The sequence below is a fragment of the Rhinatrema bivittatum genome, chromosome 1 (assembly GCF_901001135.1).
Source record: "Rhinatrema bivittatum chromosome 1, aRhiBiv1.1, whole genome shotgun sequence".
In the NCBI taxonomy this organism is placed as follows: Eukaryota; Metazoa; Chordata; class Amphibia; order Gymnophiona; family Rhinatrematidae; genus Rhinatrema; species Rhinatrema bivittatum.
The window spans coordinates 469,060,999-469,085,214 of NC_042615.1; the positions used below are offsets into that span (position 1 = coordinate 469,060,999).

At 45.4% G+C, this 24,216-nt stretch overlaps 1 protein-coding gene across 2 annotated transcripts in view; it reads left to right on the top strand.

Moving 5' to 3' along the window:
* Positions 1 to 24,216, top strand: part of IFT74 (intraflagellar transport 74) — a 584,252-nt gene that overhangs the window by 288,968 nt on the left and 271,068 nt on the right. For both annotated transcript variants that reach the window (XM_029606405.1, XM_029606412.1), the window contains exons 9-10: positions 2,672 to 2,810; positions 21,769 to 21,831. In XM_029606405.1, coding sequence (XP_029462265.1) covers positions 2,672 to 2,810; positions 21,769 to 21,831 — 202 coding nt within the window. The remainder of the gene's footprint in view (positions 1 to 2,671; positions 2,811 to 21,768; positions 21,832 to 24,216) is intronic.

The window sequence follows — 24,216 nt, forward strand, 5'->3', positions numbered from 1 at the left end:
TCCCCCTCCGCCGTCTCTTCTCCAAGCTGAACAGCCCTAACCTCTTCAGCCTTTCTTCTCCTGTCACACTTGATTTTCTCAGTTTTCTCTCTTCTCTCATCCTCACTTAAGTGAGCCCCCAAAGGCACTTTTAGGTACCACATGGTGCCAAAACTCCGGGATTTAAATTTTGCCAATACGGTCAAATAATGTCTCTCATAGATGGCCATGCCTGGTCCTACATCTGTTCAGGACCAGACCATGATCAGGCGGCTTGTCCCAATTGCGGCAGAATGTCCCAGAGAGCTCAATGTCAGAGAGCAGTGAAAATTGCCCAACTTTGGGACCCGGAGGAAGGTACGTCGGGTTCTTATGCTCCAAGTCAGGCACAATCTTCACCAGGCAGAGAACCTAAAAAATCACATAAGAAAAGAGCTTCCTCTCTCGAACCGGTGAAGAGTAAATAACCGATTTTCATGATTTTAAACACCTCTATCATATCGCCACTCACCCATCTCTTCTCCAAGCTGAGCAGTCCTAACCTCTTTACTCTTTCCTCATAGGGGAGCTGTTTCATCTCCTTTATCATTTTGGTCACCCTTCTCTGTACCTTCTCCATCACAACTATATCTTTATTGCAAGGTCCATATTCAAATGCCATATAGATGGTTAATGTAATAGCTATCCGTCTAAATGACTTACTCAGCTATATTCAGCCAGAGAAGTCAGGCCTTCTGGGGACAGACAGGAGGCATTCTGGGGAGGAGCGGAGTTAGCCATATAAGTTAACCAGCTAACTCTGATATATGGAGCTAATTGGTTAACTTATCCTGCTAATTCTGATCAGGCTGTATAGGTCTGTCCTAAGAATTATTAGGAAAGAAATGGAGAATAAAACAGAGAATTTCATAATGCCTCTATTGCTCTATGGTTCAACATCATCTTGAGTATTGTGTGCAGTTCTGGTCACCATATCTCAAAAAAGATATAGCAGAATTAGAAAAGGTACAAAGAAGAGTGACCAAAATGATAAAAGGGGATGGAATGATTCACCTATGAGGAAAAACTAAAAAGATTAGGACTCTTCAGCTTGGAGAAGATTTGGCTGAGGGGGAGATATGTTAGAGGTTTATAAAATTACTCCTGGGGGAATTCTGTGCACAAAAACTTAAAATTCTGCAAACTTTATATTGGTCAAAATAACACAATTTACATGACAGTCTTTAAGTAATTACATTTTAAATTAATACAGAAAAAAGTTATTACATAAAGATGCAGAATTTTAAATATTTTGAGCAGAATTTCCCTAGAAATTCACTGTAAGAGTGTCCCTTCCACTCGCACTTCCTACTCCCCTGGCCACTTTGCCCTCTCAGGCCCCAACTCCTCCACCTGCCAGTATCTCTCCCCTCCACCTCTAGGCTCAACCCCTTCCACTCTATTGCCAGTCCCAGAGTTTGACCCCGTTCTCAGTACTACCCCTCACACAGGCTCCCTCTGTCCCTCCCTCTTTCACACACATGCTCCCTCTCTCTAATACACATACACATACCCTCATACAGGTTCCATCATTCTCTCGCACACAGACACATCCCCTTTTAAATATACACGAGCTCCCAATCTCTCACACACACACACACTCCTTCACAATCTCCTCATATAGGCTCCCTGTCTTGAATCCCACACTGAAGCATCTCCCTCCCGCTCTCTTACCTCCCATGCTCTCTCTCACACCCTCCTGCTCTCTCTCACCCTCCCCCCCCCCCCCCACACACACATTCTCTCTCACTGGGGCCTTCATCTTCTCCGCGAATGGAGTGCATCCTGTGGCAGACACGGGATGCGCTCCGTTTGCAGCATGCCGGGATCTCCTGTTCTATTTTCTGTGCAGAATTTGGCAATTCTGCGCAGGGGGAGGGGGGAATTCTGCACAAATTCTGCCTTCCACAGTAGCGCAGAATTCCCCCAGGACTATAAAATGAGTGGAATGGAACAAGTAAATGTGAAATAGTTGTTGACTCTAAAAAAAGTACAAAGACTAGGGGACAGACAATGAATTTACTAGCTGATACATTTAAAACTAGTAAGAGAAAATATTTTTTTACTCAGTGAATATTTAAGCTCTGGATTCATTGCCAGAGGATGTGGTGAAACTATTTAGTGTAGCTGCAATTAAAAAAAGTTGGGACATATCCCAGGGATAAGCAACTTGGAATCTACCTACCCCAATAGGTCCTTGTGACTTGGATTGGCCACTGTTGGAAACAATGCTTGACAAAACTTTGGTCTGACTAAGTATGGCTTGTCTTAGTTCTTAGATTCTTAATCATCTGAAAGGTTAATTGCACACTTTTAGTATTCTCCCTTACCCAGTGTCCAAAATTCATTAAATTGTGATCTTAGATTCTGTTGATTGTATTAGTGATATCATACAGTTTCTACTAAAATATCTAGTATAAATTTACTATGCATTACAAATCTTTAAAAATAGTGAATAATTAGTATTAGCAGCATTAAAATACTAAAGTTGTATTTTGCACTCCGACTGTAGTACTTTTCAGACTGATGAGTTTATAGACTGTATGCTAATGCATCATAGCACTTCCACAGCATGTTGCATTGGCTAATTCCTTTTGTGTATGCTTACTGTTTACTTTAGTTGCAGTACTCTTTTCTGCACATTGTGTTATAGAAAAGAAGACCTGATTCGAGCTGTGGAAGAAGATATTGAACGGGAGAAACAAGCAGCAGATGGCATCATCAAAAATATGTCTCAGGAGAAGCAAGCAAAATATTTACAGATGAAGGCAACAAATGAAAAATTGTTACAGGTGATGCTCGCTGCTGTTTTTTTACTAATGCAATCACATTTGAGATTATCAGAAAAAATTATTTTGTGATTCCTAAACAGTCATAGAAACATAGACTATGATAGCAGATAAAGAATACAAAGCCATCTGAAGACCTACGCATTATTCCATTTATCGGATTTATATTCCATATTTCCCAGATCTTAGTGTGGATTATAATAATTACAATAGTTATGGAGGGTCATAGTATAACAATGATTATAATACTTATAGTGGTAGTAGCATCAGGTAGGGAATACAAAATTGAATTAAAGTAAATTACAGTAATTAGACTACTAGTACAGTTAGCATGGATTTGTTGTAATTCTATCAAGGTGGAAACCTGTAGCAGGCCATGGAATTGTGGACACAGTGGTGTCAGAGCATACTAGAGAGAAGTACTATAGGTAGTTTATGCTTCCAGTGGTTTAATATAAAATTACTATATATATTTATTTATTTATTTAAAATAATTTATATACCGGAGGTTCCTGTATAATATACATATCACCCCGGTTCACAAAGAACAGTAACTATCGCTACAAATAGCGGTTTACATAGAACAGAATAAAAGAAGTTTTACATTGAACAAAAACTAAGTAACAAGTTTTTACATTGAAGTGAGCATGTGTAAATTATATATATATATATATATATACACACACACACATTTTTGAAAAATAGGGTGGGGCAATAGGGTAGATATCATTTAAACTAGGAGTCAAGAGGAAGAGCCATGTCTTAAGGATTTTCCTGAAACTCATGAGATTTGATGCCGCCCAATGGTCATGGAGAGCAGATTCTGCTGGTAGAGCATGGCACAGAAAAGACTTCTTTCTTAGTATCAGTGATCATTGCTTCTTTAGGCAATGGAATCCTCAGGAAATTCTCATGTGAGAACCACAGTGCTCTAAGAGGTAGGTATCTAGACAGGTAAGATGTGAGATATTGAGGACTTTGAATCTTGAAGATGTTGCTGTTGAAGCAGGAGCTGTTGAGGTTAGGGCTTGGCATTGACTAAAAAACTGGGGTCTGTTTAACTTAATTATTTCTGCTGGGAAGTTTGCTTGGTTTGGGTCTTTTGAAGTTTATTTCTTTCTGTTTGAGAGTGATATAGTTGTTTCCTTGTTTGTTTGGTTTTTCTCTCCCACCCACCCCTGTCTCAAATCTGTACTTATAGACTTGCCCAATTAAGAGGCGGGGAGAAAATTTACATAGTAAGAACCAGCTAGCACTTGACAAAATAAACCTTCACTCAAATTTGGTATATAGAGCCAATGGCATTCACTCCCAGCCCTCAAGGGTTACCAATAGATCAGATTTTTAAGATATTCCAAATAAATATGCATGAGATAGATTTGCATACACCTGCCTTTTTGTATGCAAATCGATCTCATGCATGTTTATTAGGGATATCCTGAAAACCCAACTTGTTGATGGCTCTCAGGGTATGGGCATGAATACTACTGATCAGAGTCTGTTGTTCACTTAGGGAAAATAATTGTGCATGATACAATCAATTAGTAACCTTCCACAAATAAGTACAAAATTAACTAAAATAAAAGGAAATATGTCAATTTTAATTTTCTCTAAGAAAATTAACCTCAATACTAGAGTTCCACAAGGTTCAGGGTTATCTCCCACTCTATTCAATGTATACCTTTTACCAATTTGCCAGCTACTAAACGAGCTGCAAATCACCCACTACCTCTACGCAGATGACATACAACTTTTAATTCCCATAAAAAAACTCCATTGATGAAACATATAAAGACACTTCTATACTACTTGAATCAATAAAACAACTCCTTACAAAATTAAAACTCATAATCAACTCATAATTGATAAAACCGAATTACTTATCATGAACAAAAAACCAATATAACACCACTACCTCTATTCGCAACAAACAATCATATTAACCCAATATCCCCTGTCACTCACGCCAGAATCCTTGGAGTAATAATTGATAATAACCTATCTTACAATAACCACATAACTATCAAAATCAAAGAAGGATATCACAAACTCCTAATCCTAAGGCGGATAAAACCTTTTCTAAATTCAGTAGATTTCATAACAGTTTTACAACTAATAATTTTCTCAACCATTGACTACTCTAATTCCCTCATGATTGGCCATCCATATATTAACATCAAGCCTCTGCAGATTATTCAAAATTCAGCAGCCAGAATTTTAACTGGAAAAAAAAAGAATGATCACATCACCCCAATTTTAAATTCACTACATTGGCTTCCTATTAAATCCTGAATTGAATATAAGACTTTGACCATTATACACAAATTGGCTTCCTATTAAATCCTGAATTGAATATAAGACTTTGACCATTATACACAAATCACCATAAAACAAGCTTGAAAATCACTCCACAGAATAACAATAGGAATCTTCGATCAAATAACACCTCTCGTCTATTAATTCCTCCCATCAAAGATGCCCATCTATGAACAACAAGAAATAGAGCATTCTCCATTGCCTGTCCTAAAAAATGGAACTCGCTACCACCTTATTTAAGAACTCAAACTAATATAAAAACGTTCAAGAAGGATCTTAAGACTTTCCTTTTTCACAAAGTCTACATTAATGATTTAATTCAACAATCTAACTTCAATCAATACTACCAACCAGACCCATGCAAGAGAGATACTGAATTAACATCTAGCATCAGCCATTGTGCAGCAATATGAACTTATAATTAACAACGCTACAAGTCCATTCCAAAGATGAATAAATACCAAGATTATTACCTTCCTCCTTTTCCCTTTATTTCCTTGTCCTCCCTTTTTCACCACCAACCTCTCCCTCTTCATCTCTCCCACTGTTAATTTATGCATCTATGTTTTAATTGTATATTTCCTAGCGTGTAGCAGATGGACTCATTACAAATGGGTATAGTGTGCTCGTGCTAGCAGTTGGAGACGGATGTGACGTCAGCACGTGGTACATATACCCCTGCAGGAAGTGCAGACGCTCAGTAATTTCCGTCTCCAAAGCAGTTTGGAGCTACCTAACGCTCGCTGAGCGTTCTCCCAAATTCTAACAACTAAATTCATAGAAGAATCCTACCTAAAGACGAGCCCCGCACTCCTGCGGTGATACCCTCGGGTCCCTCCCCCAGTTGAGTTTCCCGAGGTGATTTCCGTGGTCCCTCGGAGGTAAGAGCCTCGGTCCGGTGGCCGACTCGCGGCAGGGACCTAGCCTCCGAGTGAGAAGGGCTCGGGCGCGGCATAGAGGCAGCCTCGGTCCCGATCCGTTTGCAGTGAGGACTTGGCCCCCAAGCAAGACGAGTTCGGGCGCGGCCTAGAGGCAGCGGGTGCACTTCCTCGAGCGCGGCGGTGACGGTAATCACCCTCTCCCCCCGCAGCCGGAGACCGCCCGGGTTGAAGCCGGGAAGCGCCGAAGATCAGGTAAGGCGTACATCTTTACTTTACTGGTCTCCGGAGAGCGAGGATTAGCGGGGTCTGCCTACGTGGCAGCCCACCATTTTGCCTGCCGGCTCGCCGTCGCCCTCTGCCCTGTGAGGGCGCACGTTGTTAGGCGCGCGTTGATAGCGTTCATAGGCGCACGTAGATAGGCGCACGTTGATAGCGTTGATAAGGGCACGCTGATAGGTGTACAGTGATAAGCGCATATTCCTAGGCGCAGATACACAGGCACACATTGATAGGCGCACGCTGATAGCGCACATTGATAAGCGCACGCTGGTAGGCGCACGCTGATAGGCGCACATTGATAGACGCACAGCTTTCGCACATTGTACAAGGTGCATACTTGAGGCTGGGAGCACACTGGCACATAGAAATAATAGACGCAATGGAGCGTATGAGAGCCCAGGCGTCCACAGAGCCAGCACCTCCAGAATCAGGCATAAGAGCTCTAGGCCTCTGCTCTGCATGCCACCTCAGAGCCACACAGAGCGAGGAAGCAGACTCCCTATGTGCCCAATATGAGGAGGCCCTGGGAGTTCCAGGTCAGGGCCGGTGTCAGCCCAGTTTGACTGCCAGTTCCTCAGGGAACACCCCGAACCTAGCAGGCCACAATGAGCAGCCAGGGAACCTCACAGACCTAGTGCCCCTACAGCTAGAACCTGCTTCCCTCTCCTGGGTGGAATTATTTAAGGGGATTCATGCCTTCGTCAAGATGCAGTCTGATCCCCAACCGGACCCATACGTACCGGATGACCCTGCCCCGGGTCCCTCAAGACCTTAGCATGGCCACCCGCCACCCGGAAGCCCCACTTATGGGGACTCGGATTATTCTGAAGAAGATGGCGAGCCCCCCGAGGAGGGAGAACTCCCCTCGGGGATAGAACCATATCGAACCATGAGACGCTTCTTTCCTAAGGAGGATCTCCCAGACCTGGTATCTCAATGCCTGTCGGAGCTGGCTATCCCGGGCCAGGGCACCCCAGGGGAACCTAGAATGAACCCCATGCTAGAGGGCCTGCGTCCAACGGCTCACCATTTTCCCCTCTTACAAGCAGCACAGCAGTTAATCGATCTGGAATGGAATGCGCCAGACGCTTCATTCAAAGGGGGTTGGGCTTTGTCTAGCATGTACCCCCTAGACCCAGCGACCAAGGAGCTGCTGGCGTGCCCGATGGTAGACGCCATAGTTAGCGCCATTGTAAAGCACACCACCATTCCGGTGGAGGGAGGGGCGGCCCTCAAGGATGCACATGACCGGCGCATGGACGCCATTCTGAAACAAGCATTTGAGGTGGCAGCCATGTCCCTTCGAATTGCGACCTGCTGCACCGTGGTGATGCGTTCCTGTTTATCACAAGCCAGGAACAACACCCCAGGAGAAGACATGGAATCAGCCCTCTCATTCCTCACTGACGCGGCCTCCAACTTAGTCCGTACAACAGCCAAGGGAGTGTCATCCTCAGTGGCAGCCAGAAGACACCTCTGGCTACGAAATTGGTCGGCCGACTCCTCCTCCAAGACACGTCTTACAAGAATGCCCTTTAAGGGATCCCTTCTGTTCGGCAGCGACCTAGAGAAACTGGCTAATAAATGGGGCGCATCTCCATTACCCTGTCTACCCGAAGACAGGTCAAGGAGGACCCAGCGCCCTTTTCCTAGACCATCCAGAGGTAGAAGCTCTCAACGCTTCAATCCTTACAGGACTCGCTACCAAGCTCCTTGTTCTGAGACCAGGGACCAGTCCTTTCGGATCAGGCACAGCAAGAGGGGAACCGGCTCGGGTTTGGGTCCCAGCCGCACCCCACAATGAGAATCAGCCGACCCATCTGGGGAAAGAAGCCATAGGGGGCACTCTAACCCTATTTTACCGCAGGTGGGTCGAGATTACTTCGGACCAGTGGGTCCTCACCATTGTCCGGGAAGGGTATTACCTGGACTTCCTCCATCTCCCTCCGGACAAGTTTGTGGAATTGCCTTGTCCGCCCCTCAAGAGGGCGGCGCTGGCAGCTACCTTGGAGAGACTCCTGTCCCTAAAAGCCATAATCCCAGTGCCTGCATGGGACATAAATTCTGGGCATTACTCCATTTATTTCATTGTCCCCAAGAAAGGGGGCACCTTCAGACCCGTCCTGGACCTCAAGTCAGTCAACCAGCACTTACGGGTCCCAAGATTTCGCATGGAAACTCTGCGGTCAGTCCGAAGTGCGATACAGCCAGGGGAGTATCTCACATCCCTGGATCTCTCAGAGGCCTATTTGCATATCCCAATTCATCGGGATCACCAGCGCTACTTACGCTTCAAAGTCCTGGATCAGCACTTTCAGTTCCGGGCTCTACCCTTCAGGTTAGCCACCGCGCCACGGACCTTTACCAAGGCAATAGTAGTGGTGGCGGCGTCCCTCAGGAAGGAAGGCATTCTCGTCCTTCCCTACCTAGAAGATTGGCTGATCAGGGCAAAATCGCCGGAGGAGAGCCACCAGGCAACCAACCGAGTTATATCTCTTCTGGAAAGCCTAGGATGGGTAGTCAACATACACAAGAGTTTCCTACAGCCTTCGCAGTCGCTGGAATACCTAGGTGTCCGGTTCGACACCAAGGAAGACAAGATCAGCCTGACCTCCAAGAGGAAATCAAAACTCCGGGATCGCTTACAGAATCTGCTAAGCACCGCTCGGCCCACAGCTTGGGATTACCTACAGGTCCTCGGCCTAATGGCCTCCACTCTGGAGGTGATACCATGGGCACGGGCCCATATGAGACCGTTACAGTGCGCCCTCCTATCTCGGTTGGCGTCCACGATTATGGAACTACACCGTGCATCTATCTCTATCGGCCAGAGCACGGAATCAGTTACGGTGGTGGCTGCAGCCCGGCCACATGAGCCGGGGGTCAAGAATGTCCTCCCCAACCTGGACCTTGCTCACTACAGATGCCAGCCTGAGTGGCTGGGGAGCCCACTGCGAAGAGCTCACCGCTCAAGGGCGGTGGAACAGAGAAGAGTCAGGGTGGAATATCAATCGACTAGAGGCACGGGCAGTCAGGTTAGCATGCCTGCGATTTGCCCACAGACTTCGAAACAGAGCAGTCAGAGTGATGTCGGACAACGCCACCACGGTGGCCTACATCAACCGACAGGGCGGAACCAGAAGCCGACAGGTATCCTTAGAAATAGCCCCCCTGATGGCTTGGGCGGAGGCGAATCTTCAGGACATCTCCGCCGTCCACATCGCCGGGAAGGACAACACCACGGCAGACTTCCTCAGTAGAGAAAGCCTAAACCCGGGGGAATGGCAGCTGTCGCCCACAGCATTCCAGATGATTGTGGATCAGTGGGGGACTCCGGGCATGGACCTACTAGCGGACAGGTCCAATGCTCAAGTACCCAGATACTTCAGTCGCAGACGAGATCCTCTCTCCCACGGGATCGACGCTCTAGTACAGCCATGTCCTCAGGGGATCCTGCTATATGCTTTTCCTCCCTGGCCCCTGCTGGGCGCCATTATACACAAGATTCAGCGGCACAGAGGCCTAGTTCTTCTAGTGGCCCCGGACTGGCCAAGAAGATCCTGGTACGCAGGCATGAAAAGACTGCTGGCAGGGAATCCACTACCCCTGCCTCCACACAGGGACCTGCTGAGACAAGGTCCCATCCTCCACGAGAATCCAGCTCAGTTCTCTCTTACGGTCTGGCCATTGAAAGGGCTCGACTGAAGAAAAGGGGGTACTCGGGGCCGGTAATAGACACACTCCTCCGAGCACGAAAGTTCTCCACATCACTAACTTATATAAGGATCTGGAGAGTATTTGAAGCCTGGTGCGAAACTCGCAGCACCAATCCGCATGCCGCTAAAATCCCCATCATTCTGAATTTTCTGCAAGATGGACTTCAGAAGGGTCTGTCTCTCAGTTCAATCAAGGTTCAGGTGGCAGCGCTATCCTGCTACGGCCCCAGGAGTGACGGCAATAGCATTGCCACACACCCGACATTTCCCATTTCCTGAAAGGAGTCAAACACATTCGCCTGCCACTGAAGTGGCCAGTACCCCTGTGGAACCTCAATCTAGTCTTGGAATTCCTAGCGGGACCCGCCTTCAGACCCCTCCGAGGCCTGTCCCTTTGTTTGTTAACCTTGAAGATGGTGTTCTTGCTGGCCGTATGCTCAGCACGCCGCATCTCCGAGCTACAAGCGCTGTCTTGCCGCGATCCGTTTCTCAGAATCACTCCAGGGGCTATCCATCTTCGCACAGTTCCCTCCTTCTTACCCAAAGTAGTCTCACACTTCCACCTCAACCAAACCATATCCTTGCCAACCACGGAAGGTTTGGAGAAGTCCGAAGAAGGTCGAAGACTGCGCCATCTCGACATCGGCAGATTGCTGTCCCGATACCTGGAAATGTCAGAAGCAGTACGAAAGACGGACCATCTATTCGTCCTTCGGAGTGGGAAGAAGCAAGGAGAAGCGGCCTCACGGGCGACTGTTGCTCGCTGGATCAAGGAAGTTATCATGGCGGCCTGTGTAGAAGTGGGAAAACCACCACCTCTATGAGTCAAGGCTCACTCTACCAGGGCCCAAGCGGCCTCCTGGGCAGAAACTAGGATGCTGTCACCTGCGGAGATATGTAAGGCAGCAACGGACCTCCCTCCATACTTTCTCCAGATTCTACCATCTGGACGTCCAGGCTAGGGAAGACACATCATTTGGAAGGGCGATCCTTAACGGACCTCGGGCAGCCTCCCACCCAGTCCGGGAATAGCTTTTGTACATCCCATTTGTAATGAGTCCATCTGCTACACGCTAGGAAATGTAGAGATTACTTACCTGATAATCTCGTTTTCCTTAGTGTATGCAGATGAACTCAGCATCCCGCCCGGCTGCCGGTATACATGGGGATTCACCGGGTCACGGTAAGCCATGTTTTCTTATATAGGGCCTCCACCCTGCCGGGTGTCGACGCCTTCCGGTTGAGAACACTGGCGGTCTCCAGCTACTATCAGTCGGTCAGGGTAATCATGTTTATTGAATTGATTGGTCAGTCACACATATATCCATAACAGCTTTTGCAAGGAAGATTACTGAGTTGCTGCACTTCCTGCGGGGGTATATGTACCCGTGCTGATGTCAGATCCGTCTCCAACTGCTAGCACGAGCACACTATACCCATTTGTAATGAGTCCATCTGCATACACTAAGGAAAACGAGATTATCAGGTAAGTAATCTCTACATTAATGACACCAAAAGATCGAAAAAGCCAGAATGGAGAAGATGGAACGTCTCTTTCCGTCTCAAACTCTGACGCCATCCATAGCTTCGACGTCGTCCGAACAGGCACCGTTCACGTCGCGCCAGTATCGGGCACTGGCCGGTGTCCGTCCAGCGTCGATGACTTCCCAGCCATCTACTACCTCTGCTCCCTCTCAGGATCGAGATGATCGTAGAGAGAAACATTGGCATCAACACTGAAAGCCTCATACCATTGACGAAGGCAAATCATTGACCTCGCCATCGTCTGAGCTGCCATCGAAGAAACCTCGTACAGAAAAGGCATCGACCCTTTCTGAGACCAGGTCACCGAGGCAACCTTCACCCGGATGGGTAATGGGAGCCGCGACTCCGCCTTTAATGGTGGTCCCTCCGGCTACACCTCTGCCTCCTTCTCCCCTTCCAGAACCGGGGCTGATTGCTCCAGGTCTCCGTGAAGAGCTGGTCCGAATGGTCCAGGAGGCCATCGACAAGGCGATGCACAGATTCCAGGTTCCTCCGATGCCGAAACTGGTGCCGATTGTGGAACCGACCACCGATCCCATTCCGGCAGCACTGGCACTGCTGCTCTCGAGGATGGAAACGCTTATAGCCGCTTTTCCACCGATGGATCTGGGGTCACTGATGGCTCCGGTGCCCTCTCCTCTTGTTCTGTCATCGGGAGGAGAAACACTGTTCCGTCTTCCTCCATCGAGAGTCCTGCCGATGCCTCAACCATCGACGACATCGATACCGTTACCGTCATCGGTACCGCCGATCCGTCCATCAATGCCCTCGATGCCTTCATCGGCGCCTCCCATAATTCCCTCGATGCCTTCGTAGCCTAGACTGGGACCTTCGGGACTACCTTCCTCCCGTCCCTCTCAGGTGCCTAGAGGGACCGGTGTTGATCCTTATGACACCTGGACTGATGATTCGTCCCCAGACCCCGATGATTTACCATCTCCACCCTCTCCTACCGAAAGCAGGAAGCATTCTCCCCCAGAGGACTTGTCCTTCATCAAATTTGTGAAGGAAATGTTTGAGTTGGTTCCCTTCCAACTACAGACTGAGTAAGACGATAGACATCAGATGATGGAGCTGTTACAATTTCTGGATGCTCCCAAAGAAATTACCTCCATCCCTATCCATCAACTTCTTTTGGATCTTCTCAAAATGAATTGGGAACACCCTGGTTCGGTAGCACCAGTAAACTGCAAAGCAGATACCACATACTTGGTCCAATCAGCTCCAGGTTTCCAAAAATCTCAATTGAATCACCAGTCCCTGCCTCAGCAATTCCAGGTGCAGCTACAAACCCTGGTCCACGAAGTTTTTGAAGCAGGGTAACATGAAATAAGGTCCTCTTATGACATCTTCGACACCACTACCAGGGTTTCAGCAGCTGCTATTTCTGCAAGAAAATGGGCCTGGCTTAAGTCTTCGGACTTACGTCCTGAAGTCCAAGACAGATTGTCCGATCTGCCTTGCATTGGAGACAATCTGTTTGGTGAACAGATCCAACAAACAGTGGCACAGCTCAAGGATCATCATGAGACTCTTCACCAAATGCCTTTTGACTTTTCGGCCAAACAACCATTCAGGAAGGACTCTAAGAAGTTGTTCTATCGTCAAAAGAGGTCCTACCCACCATTGTCTATAGGTCGTCCCACAAAGCTTTTCCAAAAGGCCCAGTCCTGACAACCTCATAAACAAAAACCTCAAGCAACTCCTCAGCCGGGCCCTGCTTCTGGTTTTTGACTCCTGCATAGAGAGCAGCAGCCAACTTCCACTGCCGCATCTACCAGTGGGAGGTCGTTTGTGTCATTTCAACAACATCTGGAACACAATCTCCTCGGACCAGTGGATCCTTGCCATAATATCTCAAGGTTATCACCTGAACTTTCTCTCCATCCCACTGGATTCCCCACCTCGGTTGAATTGGAGAACATCAGACCACTCACTACTCCTGGACCAGGAGGTCTCCCTCCTTCTTCAATCCAGAGCAATTGAACCAGTGCCCTACTCCCAACAGGGCCTCAGATTCTATTCCTGGTACTTTCTAATCCCCCAAAAGTCAGGCGGTGTTCGTCCAATTCTGGACCTGCGTGCCCTCAACAAGTACCTCCAACGAGAAAAGTTCAAGAAGGTAACCTTGGGTTCCCGCCTTCGTCTTCTGCAAAAGGAAGACTGGCTCTGCTCTCTAGATCTCCAGGACGCTTACACACACATTGCAATAACTCTGTCTCATCGCAGATTTCTGAGATTCCTGGTAGGCACTGTCAATACTGAGTGCTCCCATTCGGCCTAGCATCTGCACCATGAGTTTTCACCAAGTGTCTCGTAGTAGTAGCAGCATTCCTCAGGACCCAAGGTGTTCACGTCTACCCCTATCTTGACGATTGGTTGATCAGGGCTCCCACTCAGCAAGCTGCTCTGACGTCCCTATGTCTTACCTTACACACTCTGATCTCTCTAGGATTTCTCATCAATTACAAAAAATCCTGCTTAGTCCCATCTCAAACTGTGTCATTCATAGGGACGGACTTGGACACCTTTAAAGCAAAGGCATTTCTGCCTCGAGAACGAGCTCTCACTCTCAATTCTCTCGCACACCAGCTACAATCTCAACAACGCTCAACTGCACGCCATTTCATCATCTTACTGGGAGACATGGCATCTTTAGTGCATGTTACCCCAATGGCCCGCTTGGCCATGAGAGTCATGCAGTGGACTGTACAGTCACAATGGACTCAATCCATTCAACCACTATCAACTATTATCTACATCACCAACCCACTTCGTCAGTCTCTAGCTTGGGCGAAAAATCAGACCAATCTCCGCCAAGGCCTATCTTTCCAGACTCCAGAACCTCAAGTAACCCTTACCACCGATGCTTCCAACCTCGGCTGGGGAGCAGAAGTTGCCAATTTACAAACTCAAGGGTCTTGGTCTCCAGAGGAAGCCAATTACCAAATCAATTTCCTGGAACTACGAGCAATCAGATATGCTCTCAGAGTGTTTCAGGATAGCCTCTCCCACCAGGTCATCCTGATTCAGACAGACAACCAGGTGGCCATGTGGTACATCAACAAGCAGGGAGGGACGGGCTCCTACCTCCTGTGTCAGGAAGCTGCACAGATATGGGCGGAGGCCCTTTCCCACTCGATGTACCTCAGGGCCACCTATTTGCCGGGAGTGGACAATGTGTTGGCAGACAGGCTGAGTTGCACTTTTCAGCCGCACGAGTGGTCGGGAAGAGAGGTCCTGAAGAATCGGAAACCACACTCACTCGCAGCCAACATTCACTACCAGGAGACGCGTTCTCCCTCTTATGGGCCACCAGTCTCCTCTATGCATTCCCTCCACTTTCACTTCTCTCAAAGACTCTTGTGAAGCTACGTCAGGACAAGGGATCGAACACTAAACAGTGTACATTGTAAATGGTACATTGGTGACATAGCATACAAAACTCAGCCATAATGCAGGCTGGGTGCAGCTGCAAGGGAGGATGGCCCGGGCTTCGCAGAGGGGAACCCGAGATAAGCAGGCCTGGTCGTGGCACCAGCGCGGCCGGGACACGCAGCATGATCTGCGCTCAGGCGTACATTTTCTCTTTCAAGAGTTGTAGCTTTGAGATGTGTGGCAAATATTGCACCCAGCGGAGCAGGATTTTACTTTTTTCTCCAACCCTCATCATTCATACTCCGGCTTAGATTATTTGCTGGTTTCTGAAAAAAGGTTTCCTGGAGTGAAGGACGCCTCAATAGGCGTCATTTCCATATCCGATCATGCTCCGGTCAATATTGTTATGACCTGTGGCAAGAGATCAAGGGGACCTTTCTCCTGGCGCATGAGGCCCGATCTGTAGTTAGATAGTGTTCCACCCCTATTTACAAAACTGCTGGAAAGAATATATAGAATTTAACACCACTCCAGATGTCACTCATACTACACTTTAGGAGGCGGGGAAGGCAGTCCTGCGAGGGAACATCATAGCTTACACGGCAAAAGTGAATAAGCAACGCAATGCCGAAATTCTGCGTTTGAGTGCTGAGCTTAAAAATGCACAGAAGAACCACGTGAACGCCATGTCAACATCTACCAAGGGTTAAGTAGAGCAGGTGAGGGAAACTCTAAACCTTCTTTTGCACCAGCGAGCCTCTAAATCATTGCGCTTTTATCAATATCAGCTATACAAGCAGGGAAACAAGGCTAGCAGACTACTTCTAATTTATTGCGGCCCAGAAATCTAAAATCCATAATAGTAGGTATTAGAGATCAGGCTGGGGTTTACAAAACTGTCCCTACGAAAGTCTCAAAGCACTTCCTGGACTTTTACCAGAATTTATATGTCCAAAAAGGTAGGGACAGGGAAGCCACAGATAGTCTTTTTCGAGACTTGCAGTGGCCGAAAGTCACTTCAGAACAAGGTGAGCAACTAAACAAACCAGTCTCGGACCAGGAAACCTATTCACTGTGTTTCAGGGGCTGAAGCTGGGGAATGCGACAGGACAAGATGGCTTTGGGCCATAATGTCTCTGCTTAACAAACTTTCACTTGACCAACAGCTGCCTGATAATTACAGATTTCTCCATAACCTGTTATATGTTGGAAAAGCGAAAATGTGTTCTATACCAAAATGTTGAATATCATAACTGAAAAAAGCCTCCTTTCCAGCCTCATTTTAAACCCATTTGTAGCACAGAAACCACTCTGGTAGCAATTCTTGATGACCTATAGTGAGATCTCGATAGAATCTCCGACTCTGCTTATCCTGCTCAATTTCCCAGCAACTTTCGACATGCTAGACCACATAATTCTACTCAATTGCTTAAACAACTCAGGGACAGGCGATTGTGCCTACAGTTGGTAAGAAATCTTTCTGCTGGAGAGGAAGGAGGTTGTGAGGTTAGAAAACTCATATGCCAGACTTCCGGTGATGACGTGAGCTGCACAGAAGCGCTGGGTGCGAGCTCCGCGAACTCGCTACGCCTGAGACCCATGGCTCACATGTTCCTTTTTGCAATCACTGTGTTGCTGCATGGGCCCAGCCATAGCTTGTAGAAGGCCGCAGGGTGAGGCCTCACCTAGAGTACTGTGTTCAGTTCTGGAGACCATATCTCAAAAAGGACAGAGAAAGGATGGAAGCGGTCCAGAGAAGAGCGACCAAAATGGTGGGTGGTCTCCATCAAAAGACTTATGAGGAGAGGTTGAATATGTATACCCTGGAGGAGAGGAGGAACAGGGGTGATATGATAAGAGACCTTCGGATATTTGAAATGTTTTAATGATCCATGGTCAACAACAAACCTTTTCCATTGGAAAGACTTTTATCAAACATAGACTATTGCATATTTCAATTTTTATAATTTTGAAATATTTCAAAAATAGACTATTGCAACTCCCTATTACTTGGCCTCCCTGCAGATATCACTAAACCTCTACAATTATTCCAAAATGCAATTGCCAGACTCCTCATTGGAAAAAGAAAATTTTATCATATTCCTCCCTCATTAATTGATTTTCACTGGCTTCCTATAATTTATAGAATACAATACAAAGTATTATCACTCATCTTCAACATCATCAATAATATTGATCCAGCTCCTCCTGGAATTTCTATTCAACAAAACTATCCACCAAGAAATCTAAGATAAAAAAAATAAAGGCACTCTAAGAATTCCCTCCAATCAAAACATTCACATATCTCATATAAGAGATTGTCTATTCTCTTTTGCAGGACCTAAACTTTGGAACACCCTACCTGGTCCTTTAAGAATTTTAACAAAAAAAAAGAAATTTAAACAAGAACTGAAGACCTGGCTTTTCAAAAAAGCCTATGAACTAACATAAATCTTTTATCTTTACACTGGTTATAGATTTATACTCTAATATATCAGAACCTCTTCCTATCCTTTTTGAACACTTTAACAAAAACTCTTACCTAATGAATTGTGTTGCATCCTCTGACTGTTATAGAAAATATATTAATATTATAACTTTTACTTAACAATTATTTCTTCTTTTTAATAATTATGTAAATCATGTGATATCACACTGTACTTATATGCAATCTATGTGAACTGTTGTGATCATTATAGAACATAGAAACATAGAAACATAGAAATGACGGCAGAAGAAGACCAAATGGCCCATCCAGTCTGCCCAGCAAGCTTCCCTCATTTCTTCTCTCATACTTATCTGTTTCTCTTAGCTCTTGGTTCTAATTCCCTTCCACCCCCACCATTAATGTAGAGAGCGGTGATGGAGCTGCATCCAAGTGAAATATCTAGCTTGAGTAGTTAGAGGTAGTAGGGGTAGTAACCGCCGCAATAAGCAAGCTACACCCATGCTTATTTGTTTTTACCCAGATTATGTGATACAGCCCTTATTGGTTGTTTATCTTCTCCCCTGCCGTTGAAGCAGGGAGCTATGCTGGATATGCGTGAGGTATCAGTTTTTTTCTTCTCCCCTGCCGTTGAAGCAGAGAGCTATGCTGGATATGCATTGAAAGTGAAGTATCAGGCACATTTGGTTTGGGGTAGTAACCGCCGTAACAAGCCAGCTACTCCCCGCTTTGTGAGTGTGAATCCTTTTTTCTTCTCCCCTGCCGTTTAAGCAGAGAGCTCTGCTGGATGTGTGAAGTAACAGTTTTTCTTTTCCCCTGCTGTTGAAGCAGAGAACTATGCTGGATATGCATTGAAGTGAAGTATAAGAATGGAGTGATCAAGCTAGTTGAAAGGCATCAGGAATAGAGGAAGGTGGAGGTAGTAATTTGGATATTTGGTTTGGGGTAGTAACCGCCGTAACAAGCCAGCTACTCCCGTCTTTGTGAGTGCAAATCCTTTTTTCCACATTTCCTCTTGCTGTTGAAGCTTAGAGTGATGTTGGAGTCACAGTAACCATGTGTATGTTTATTGAATAAGGGTATTGTCTCCAGGCAGTAGCCATCATTCTGGCGAGTCACCCACTCTTCATTGGCGGCCTCTTGACTTTATGGATCCACAGTGTTTATCCCACGCCCCTTTGAAGTCCTTCACAGTTCTGGTCTTCACCACTTCCTCCGGAAGGGCATTCCAGGCATCCACCACCCTCTCCGTGAAGAAATACTTCCTGACATTGGTTCTGAATCTTCCTCCCTGGAGCTTCAAATCGTGACCCCTGGTTCTGCTGATTTTTTTCTTATGGTAAAGGTTTGTCGTTGCCTTTGGATCATTAAAACCTTTCAAGTATCTGAAAGTCTGTATCATATCACCTCTGCTCCTCCTTTCCTCCAGGGTGTACATATTTAGATTCTTCAATCTCTCCTCGTACGTCATGCGATGAAGATCCTCCACCTTCCTGGTCGCCCTTCTCTGTACCGCTTCCATCTTGTCTTTGTCTTTTTGTAGATACGGTCTCCAGAACTGAACACAGTACTCCAGGTGAGGCCTCACCAAGGACCTGTACAAGGGAATAATCACTTCCCTTTTCTTACTCGATATTCCTCTCTCTATGCAGCCCAGCATTCTTCTGGCTTTTGCTATCGCCTTGTCGCATTGTTTCGCAGACTTCATATCATTAGACACTATCACCCCAAGGTCCCTCTCCTGCTCCGTGCACGTCAGCCTTTCCCCCCCCATCGAATACAGTTCATTCGGATTTCCGCTCCCCATATGCATGACTTTGCACTTCTTGGCATTGAATCTCAGCTGCCATATCTTCAACCACTCTTCCAGTTTCCTTAGATCCCGTCTCATTCTCTCCACTCCTTCCGGCGTGTCCACTCTGTTGCAGATCTTAGTGTCATCCGCAAAAAGACAAACCTTACCTTCTATCCCGTCCGCAATGTCGCTCACAAAGATATTGAACAGGACCGGTCCCAACACCGATCCTTGCGGTACACCACTTAAAACCGCTCTCTCTTCAGAGAAGGTTCCGTTTACCGTCACACATTGTCTTCTGTCCGTCAACCAATTTGCAATCCAGGTCACCACCTTGTCACTCACTCCCAAGCTTCTCGTTTTATTCACCAGTCTCCTGTGCGGAACCGTATCAAAAGCTTTGCTGAAATCCAAGTATATGACATCGAGCGCTCTTCCTTGGTCCAATTCCTTGGTTACCCAGTCAAAAAAGTCAATCAGATTTGTCTGACAGGATCTTCCCCTGGTGAATCCATGTTGCCTCTGGTCCATCAATTCTCCGGACTGTAGATAGTTCACTATTCTCTCTTTCAGCAGAGACTCCATTACTTTTCCCACCACTGAAGTGAGGCTAACCGGCCTGTAGTTGCCAGCCTCCTCCCTGTTCCCACTCTTGTGAAGCGGGACCACCACCGCTCTTCTCCAGTCTCTCGGCACCACTCCCGTTTCTAGGGATCTATTGAACAGGTCACACAGCGGACCCGCCAGAACATCTCTGAGCTCCCTCAATATCCTTGGATGAATCCCATCAGGCCCCATGGCTTTGTCCACTTTCAGGTTCTTTAGCTCTTCCCACACATTTTCTACTGTAAAAGGATTTTCATCTATTCCACTTCCCTCCAGTTTCTTGTTGTGTAGAGATGGTCCTTCTCCAGGGTCTTCTTTAGTGAACACAGAGCTGAAGTATTCGTTTAATATTTCTGCCATTTCTTCGTCTGTCTCCACACATTGATCATTCGCTGGAGCGATGCTATATAAAAAGCATTAAATAAAAAAAGTAGAACTAGGTGTTACGATTTGAATCTCCAGGGAGGAAGACTTTGAACCAATGTCAGGAAATATTTCTTCACGGAGAGGGTGGTGGATGCCTGGAATAATACCCTTCTGGAGGAAGAAGTGACGACTAAAATTGTGAAGGATTTCAAAGGGGCATGGGATAAACACTGTGGATCCCTAAAGCCTAGAGGATGGGAATGAATTAAAAGAGGTATGGGGGTAGCTTGCTGGAATGGTGATTACTATCCTTATCCAATAAACCTTCTTACAGTTAATGTAACTCCAACATTGCTCCCTGCTTCAACGGCAAGGGGAAATGTGGAAAAGAGGAGTTACAGTCAGACAACCACCAAAGACATTGAACTGTACAGTCTGGGAAAACAAATAAGCATGGCGGTAACTTGCTTAATGCGGCAGTTACTATCCTTAACCACTAAGCCTGATACTTCACTTTTGATGCAACTCCAATATTACTCTCTGCTTCAACGGCAGGAGCTGGCAGGAAATTGGAATCAAACAGTAACCAACAAGGGCCCTGACCTTTGCGGTCTTTGAAACTGATAAGTATGGGTAACTAAGTATGGGAGTTTGCTGGGCAGACTAGATGGGCTGTTTGGTCTTTTTCTGCCATCCTTTCTATGTTAAACAAAAAAAGGAAAAAATGGCTAAACATTTGTGTTTGTCACCCAGTGATTATCCCTCTTGGATATGCTGAAATGAAAAAAGTGTTTCATAATAAAGTAGTTTTTTCTTCTGTTTGATTTGTAAATGACAGATGATTGTTTTTGTACTTACTTAGAGAATAGCCACTGCCATTAGCAATGGTTACATGGAATAGACTTAGGTTTTGGGTACTTGCCAGGTTCTTATGGCCTGGATTGGCCACTGTTGGAAACAGGATGCTGTGCTTGATGGACCCTTGGTCTGACCCAGTATGGCATTTTCTTATGTTCTTATGTTCTTACTATTTGTACCATATTTGTTGCTAATTATGTATGTACATAAATAAATAGTGGATGGCGGAAGATAAAGACCAGTTGACCTATCTAGTCTGCCTGGTTGCTCCTCTCTACACTACTCATCCCAGCTTTGCATCCCAGCTTTCTTCTGTCTGCAGGATACCACTCCTTAGTGAAGTCGATTTTGTTTCTTCTGTTTTTGATCTTCTACCATTCTGTGCAAATAAATATATAAATTCTTATATTTAGAACATTCAGTTCTTTTCCTTCCCTGCCAAACGCAAACACATTTATTTTACCCATCCTCCCCATACTTTTGTTCTCATCAGTACCATCTGTATTTGTTTCAAGCACACTTGAGATCTGTCACAATGCTGATTTCCACCATCAATGCTGGTAGGCTGTTCCAGTCATCTACCACCTTCTCCATGAAGAATTATTTCCTTATACTTACCCTGATCGAGCCTCCCTCCCTCCAGTTTCATATCATGATTCCTTGTCTTTGAATTTCTCTTTCTATAGAAAATTGTAGCTTCCTGCACTCTGCTTAAGCATGGTAAATATTTCTAAAGTCATGTTTAAGATATCAGAATTTTATTTATTTTTTCTAGGAATTGGAGGTTTATCAGCAGGAATTAGATTCTCTAAATACAAGGAAGGAAGCCTTAGAAGCTGTAAGTACTGCCGAACATAATTAGTGTCAAATGTGTTAAATTGTTGCAATGTGTAACACAGAGGCCTGAAGTCTGCAGTGTGAGCAGGGTAAATGACCGAATAATCATAATGCAATAAAATTTGACATAAATCAGTAGAGGGAGGACAATAAATAAAACCTACTACAGTAGCATGTTACTTTAAAAAGGGAGACTGATAGAATGAGGAAATTAGTTAGAAAAGGGTGACCAATGGCCTAATTTAGCAATAAGTTCAATTTGTACCTGATCACAGACTACAGTTCAAGAAATATTCTTTCCCAACATGAAATCTTTACATGCTAAGGTGGGTGATGTTTAATATATTTTTTTAAATGCTTATATTCAGCTGATTTGTAAACCATGCTAAGCAGATATAAAGAAGTCTTATTATTTGTATGTTGTGAGGCAAAACTTTCAGAAGCATTTTGAGATATGGATCCCATCTGGTTAAGGAGCACCTCTAAATCAATTGAATTAAGGGCACCAAGTGCCTTTCTTGTACCACCTAAAATTGTAAAAAGGAATAGGACGTGCTATGTAGGAGAATCCTGAATATGATCAAGTATGTGCCTTCATATGTAGCTGTAAAAATGTAGCTATCATGTCTGTAAGCCAATTACTCTATGGCTTTAAAAATCATTAGGCACCTTGATCGTTGTTGGTGAATTTTGCCACACCAATGGTGTTTACAAATAGTGATTTTTTGCCACTCGAATAGTGTTTACAAATATTGATGACATGGACTTATTTGCTTGCACTTATTTTTCCACATAAAATGGTAAAAGAATTTTCATGTGTCACAGTATGCCACTTATCTTATGTTGTCCGATGGCCTCAGTCAAAGTATGGATGGACTCTGGCGAAAATTATATAGCCGACATCCAGATGTTTCGGAGCGAAAAGCTCCTTCTTCACGGGCTTGTAACTGCCAGGGTGTCCGGCAGCCTAGGCTGCTCTATAACATGGCTGAACTGACTGTGAATCTGTGCAAGAAAATATCAGAAAAAAAGGAGTCCCCTTAATTATTGAAAACCACTTAACAATTGGATACATAGCGTGGAAAATGATACATTCTTGCTACATAACAGGCAGCAAGAAACTGCTCTTCAATGAAGGTTTGTCCAAAACGACTGTGGATAGTGCATGGTGAACTGCGATTGAATACGCTTGCAAAGAAACCCCGTTATTCCTTGTTGGGGATATTTCGAGCGATAACAATACTACCACTCATGAACGCTGTAAAGTTTTATAAGAAATGCAGAAAACTTATTAGCTTGAAAAAGAGATCACCGACAATAATTATATGTCCGTACTATGTAAAACCAGGAATACTCACTGCATTTGTGGAATGGCACTCGACGGTAAAGAAGCTGTCATACCTTTAGCGGGCGCGGAGAACACTGTCAGCGGCGCCATATTTAAAGGGAATTCCTTCGTGTCATGAATGATGACGGCTATATGACGTCAGAAATCTGAATATCGTAAAGAATTAATGAATCTTAAATCAGGGAAAACCATTCTATTTTGTCATTTAGTCCGGAGGGTTCCAAGATGTTAAGACGATGTATCCAAGCATTTTCCTTTTGATTCAATAAATTAACTCTGTCGCCTCCTAGCCAAGACTTGCACATGCTCAATTATTACCCATTTGAAATCATTGAATGTATGTCTGTGGTCGATGCAATGCTTAACTGTTGGAGCCTTAAGATCATGATTATTGATCCTACATTTATCCCAGGACAAGCAGGATGCTAGTCCTCATATATGGGTGACGTCACTGACGGAGCCCTAAAGCGGGAAAGCTTTCTGTCTAAGTTTCTAGAAACTTTTGACTGGCCCTGTGAGGGCACTGAGCATGCCCAGCATGCTATGATATTCTCTGCCACAGGTGTCTCTCTTCAGTCTTCGTCTTTCCACGCTGCAGTAAGCATCGCGGGATAGGAGCCATTGAGAACTTCTCAATACTTTTGTGACTAAAACGTCAAATTATTTCAGATATTCTCTCTCACAATTCTCTCAAGGGGTTTTTTCTTCACCGGCTGGTGAGTACCTCGGTCTCAATTTTATTCTCCTCAGGAGAAAAATTTTTTCTGATAAATTCGCTGTTTGCCTCGACGGCCGTCGACAGCAATATGGCTACTGGTTTTAAAAAATGTCTGGTATGCGCCCGTAAGATGTCGCTTACTGATCCGCATCTCGAGTGCGTAATATGTCTCGGAGAAAATCACGACGTTAAAAATTGTCCGCAATGTGCCGATATGACGCCGAAAACCAGAAAGTCTCGACTGGAAAAAATGGTACATTTATTCCATCTCCAGTTAATACCATCGCCTTCGACGTCATCAAGATCGTCTCCGGCCGGAG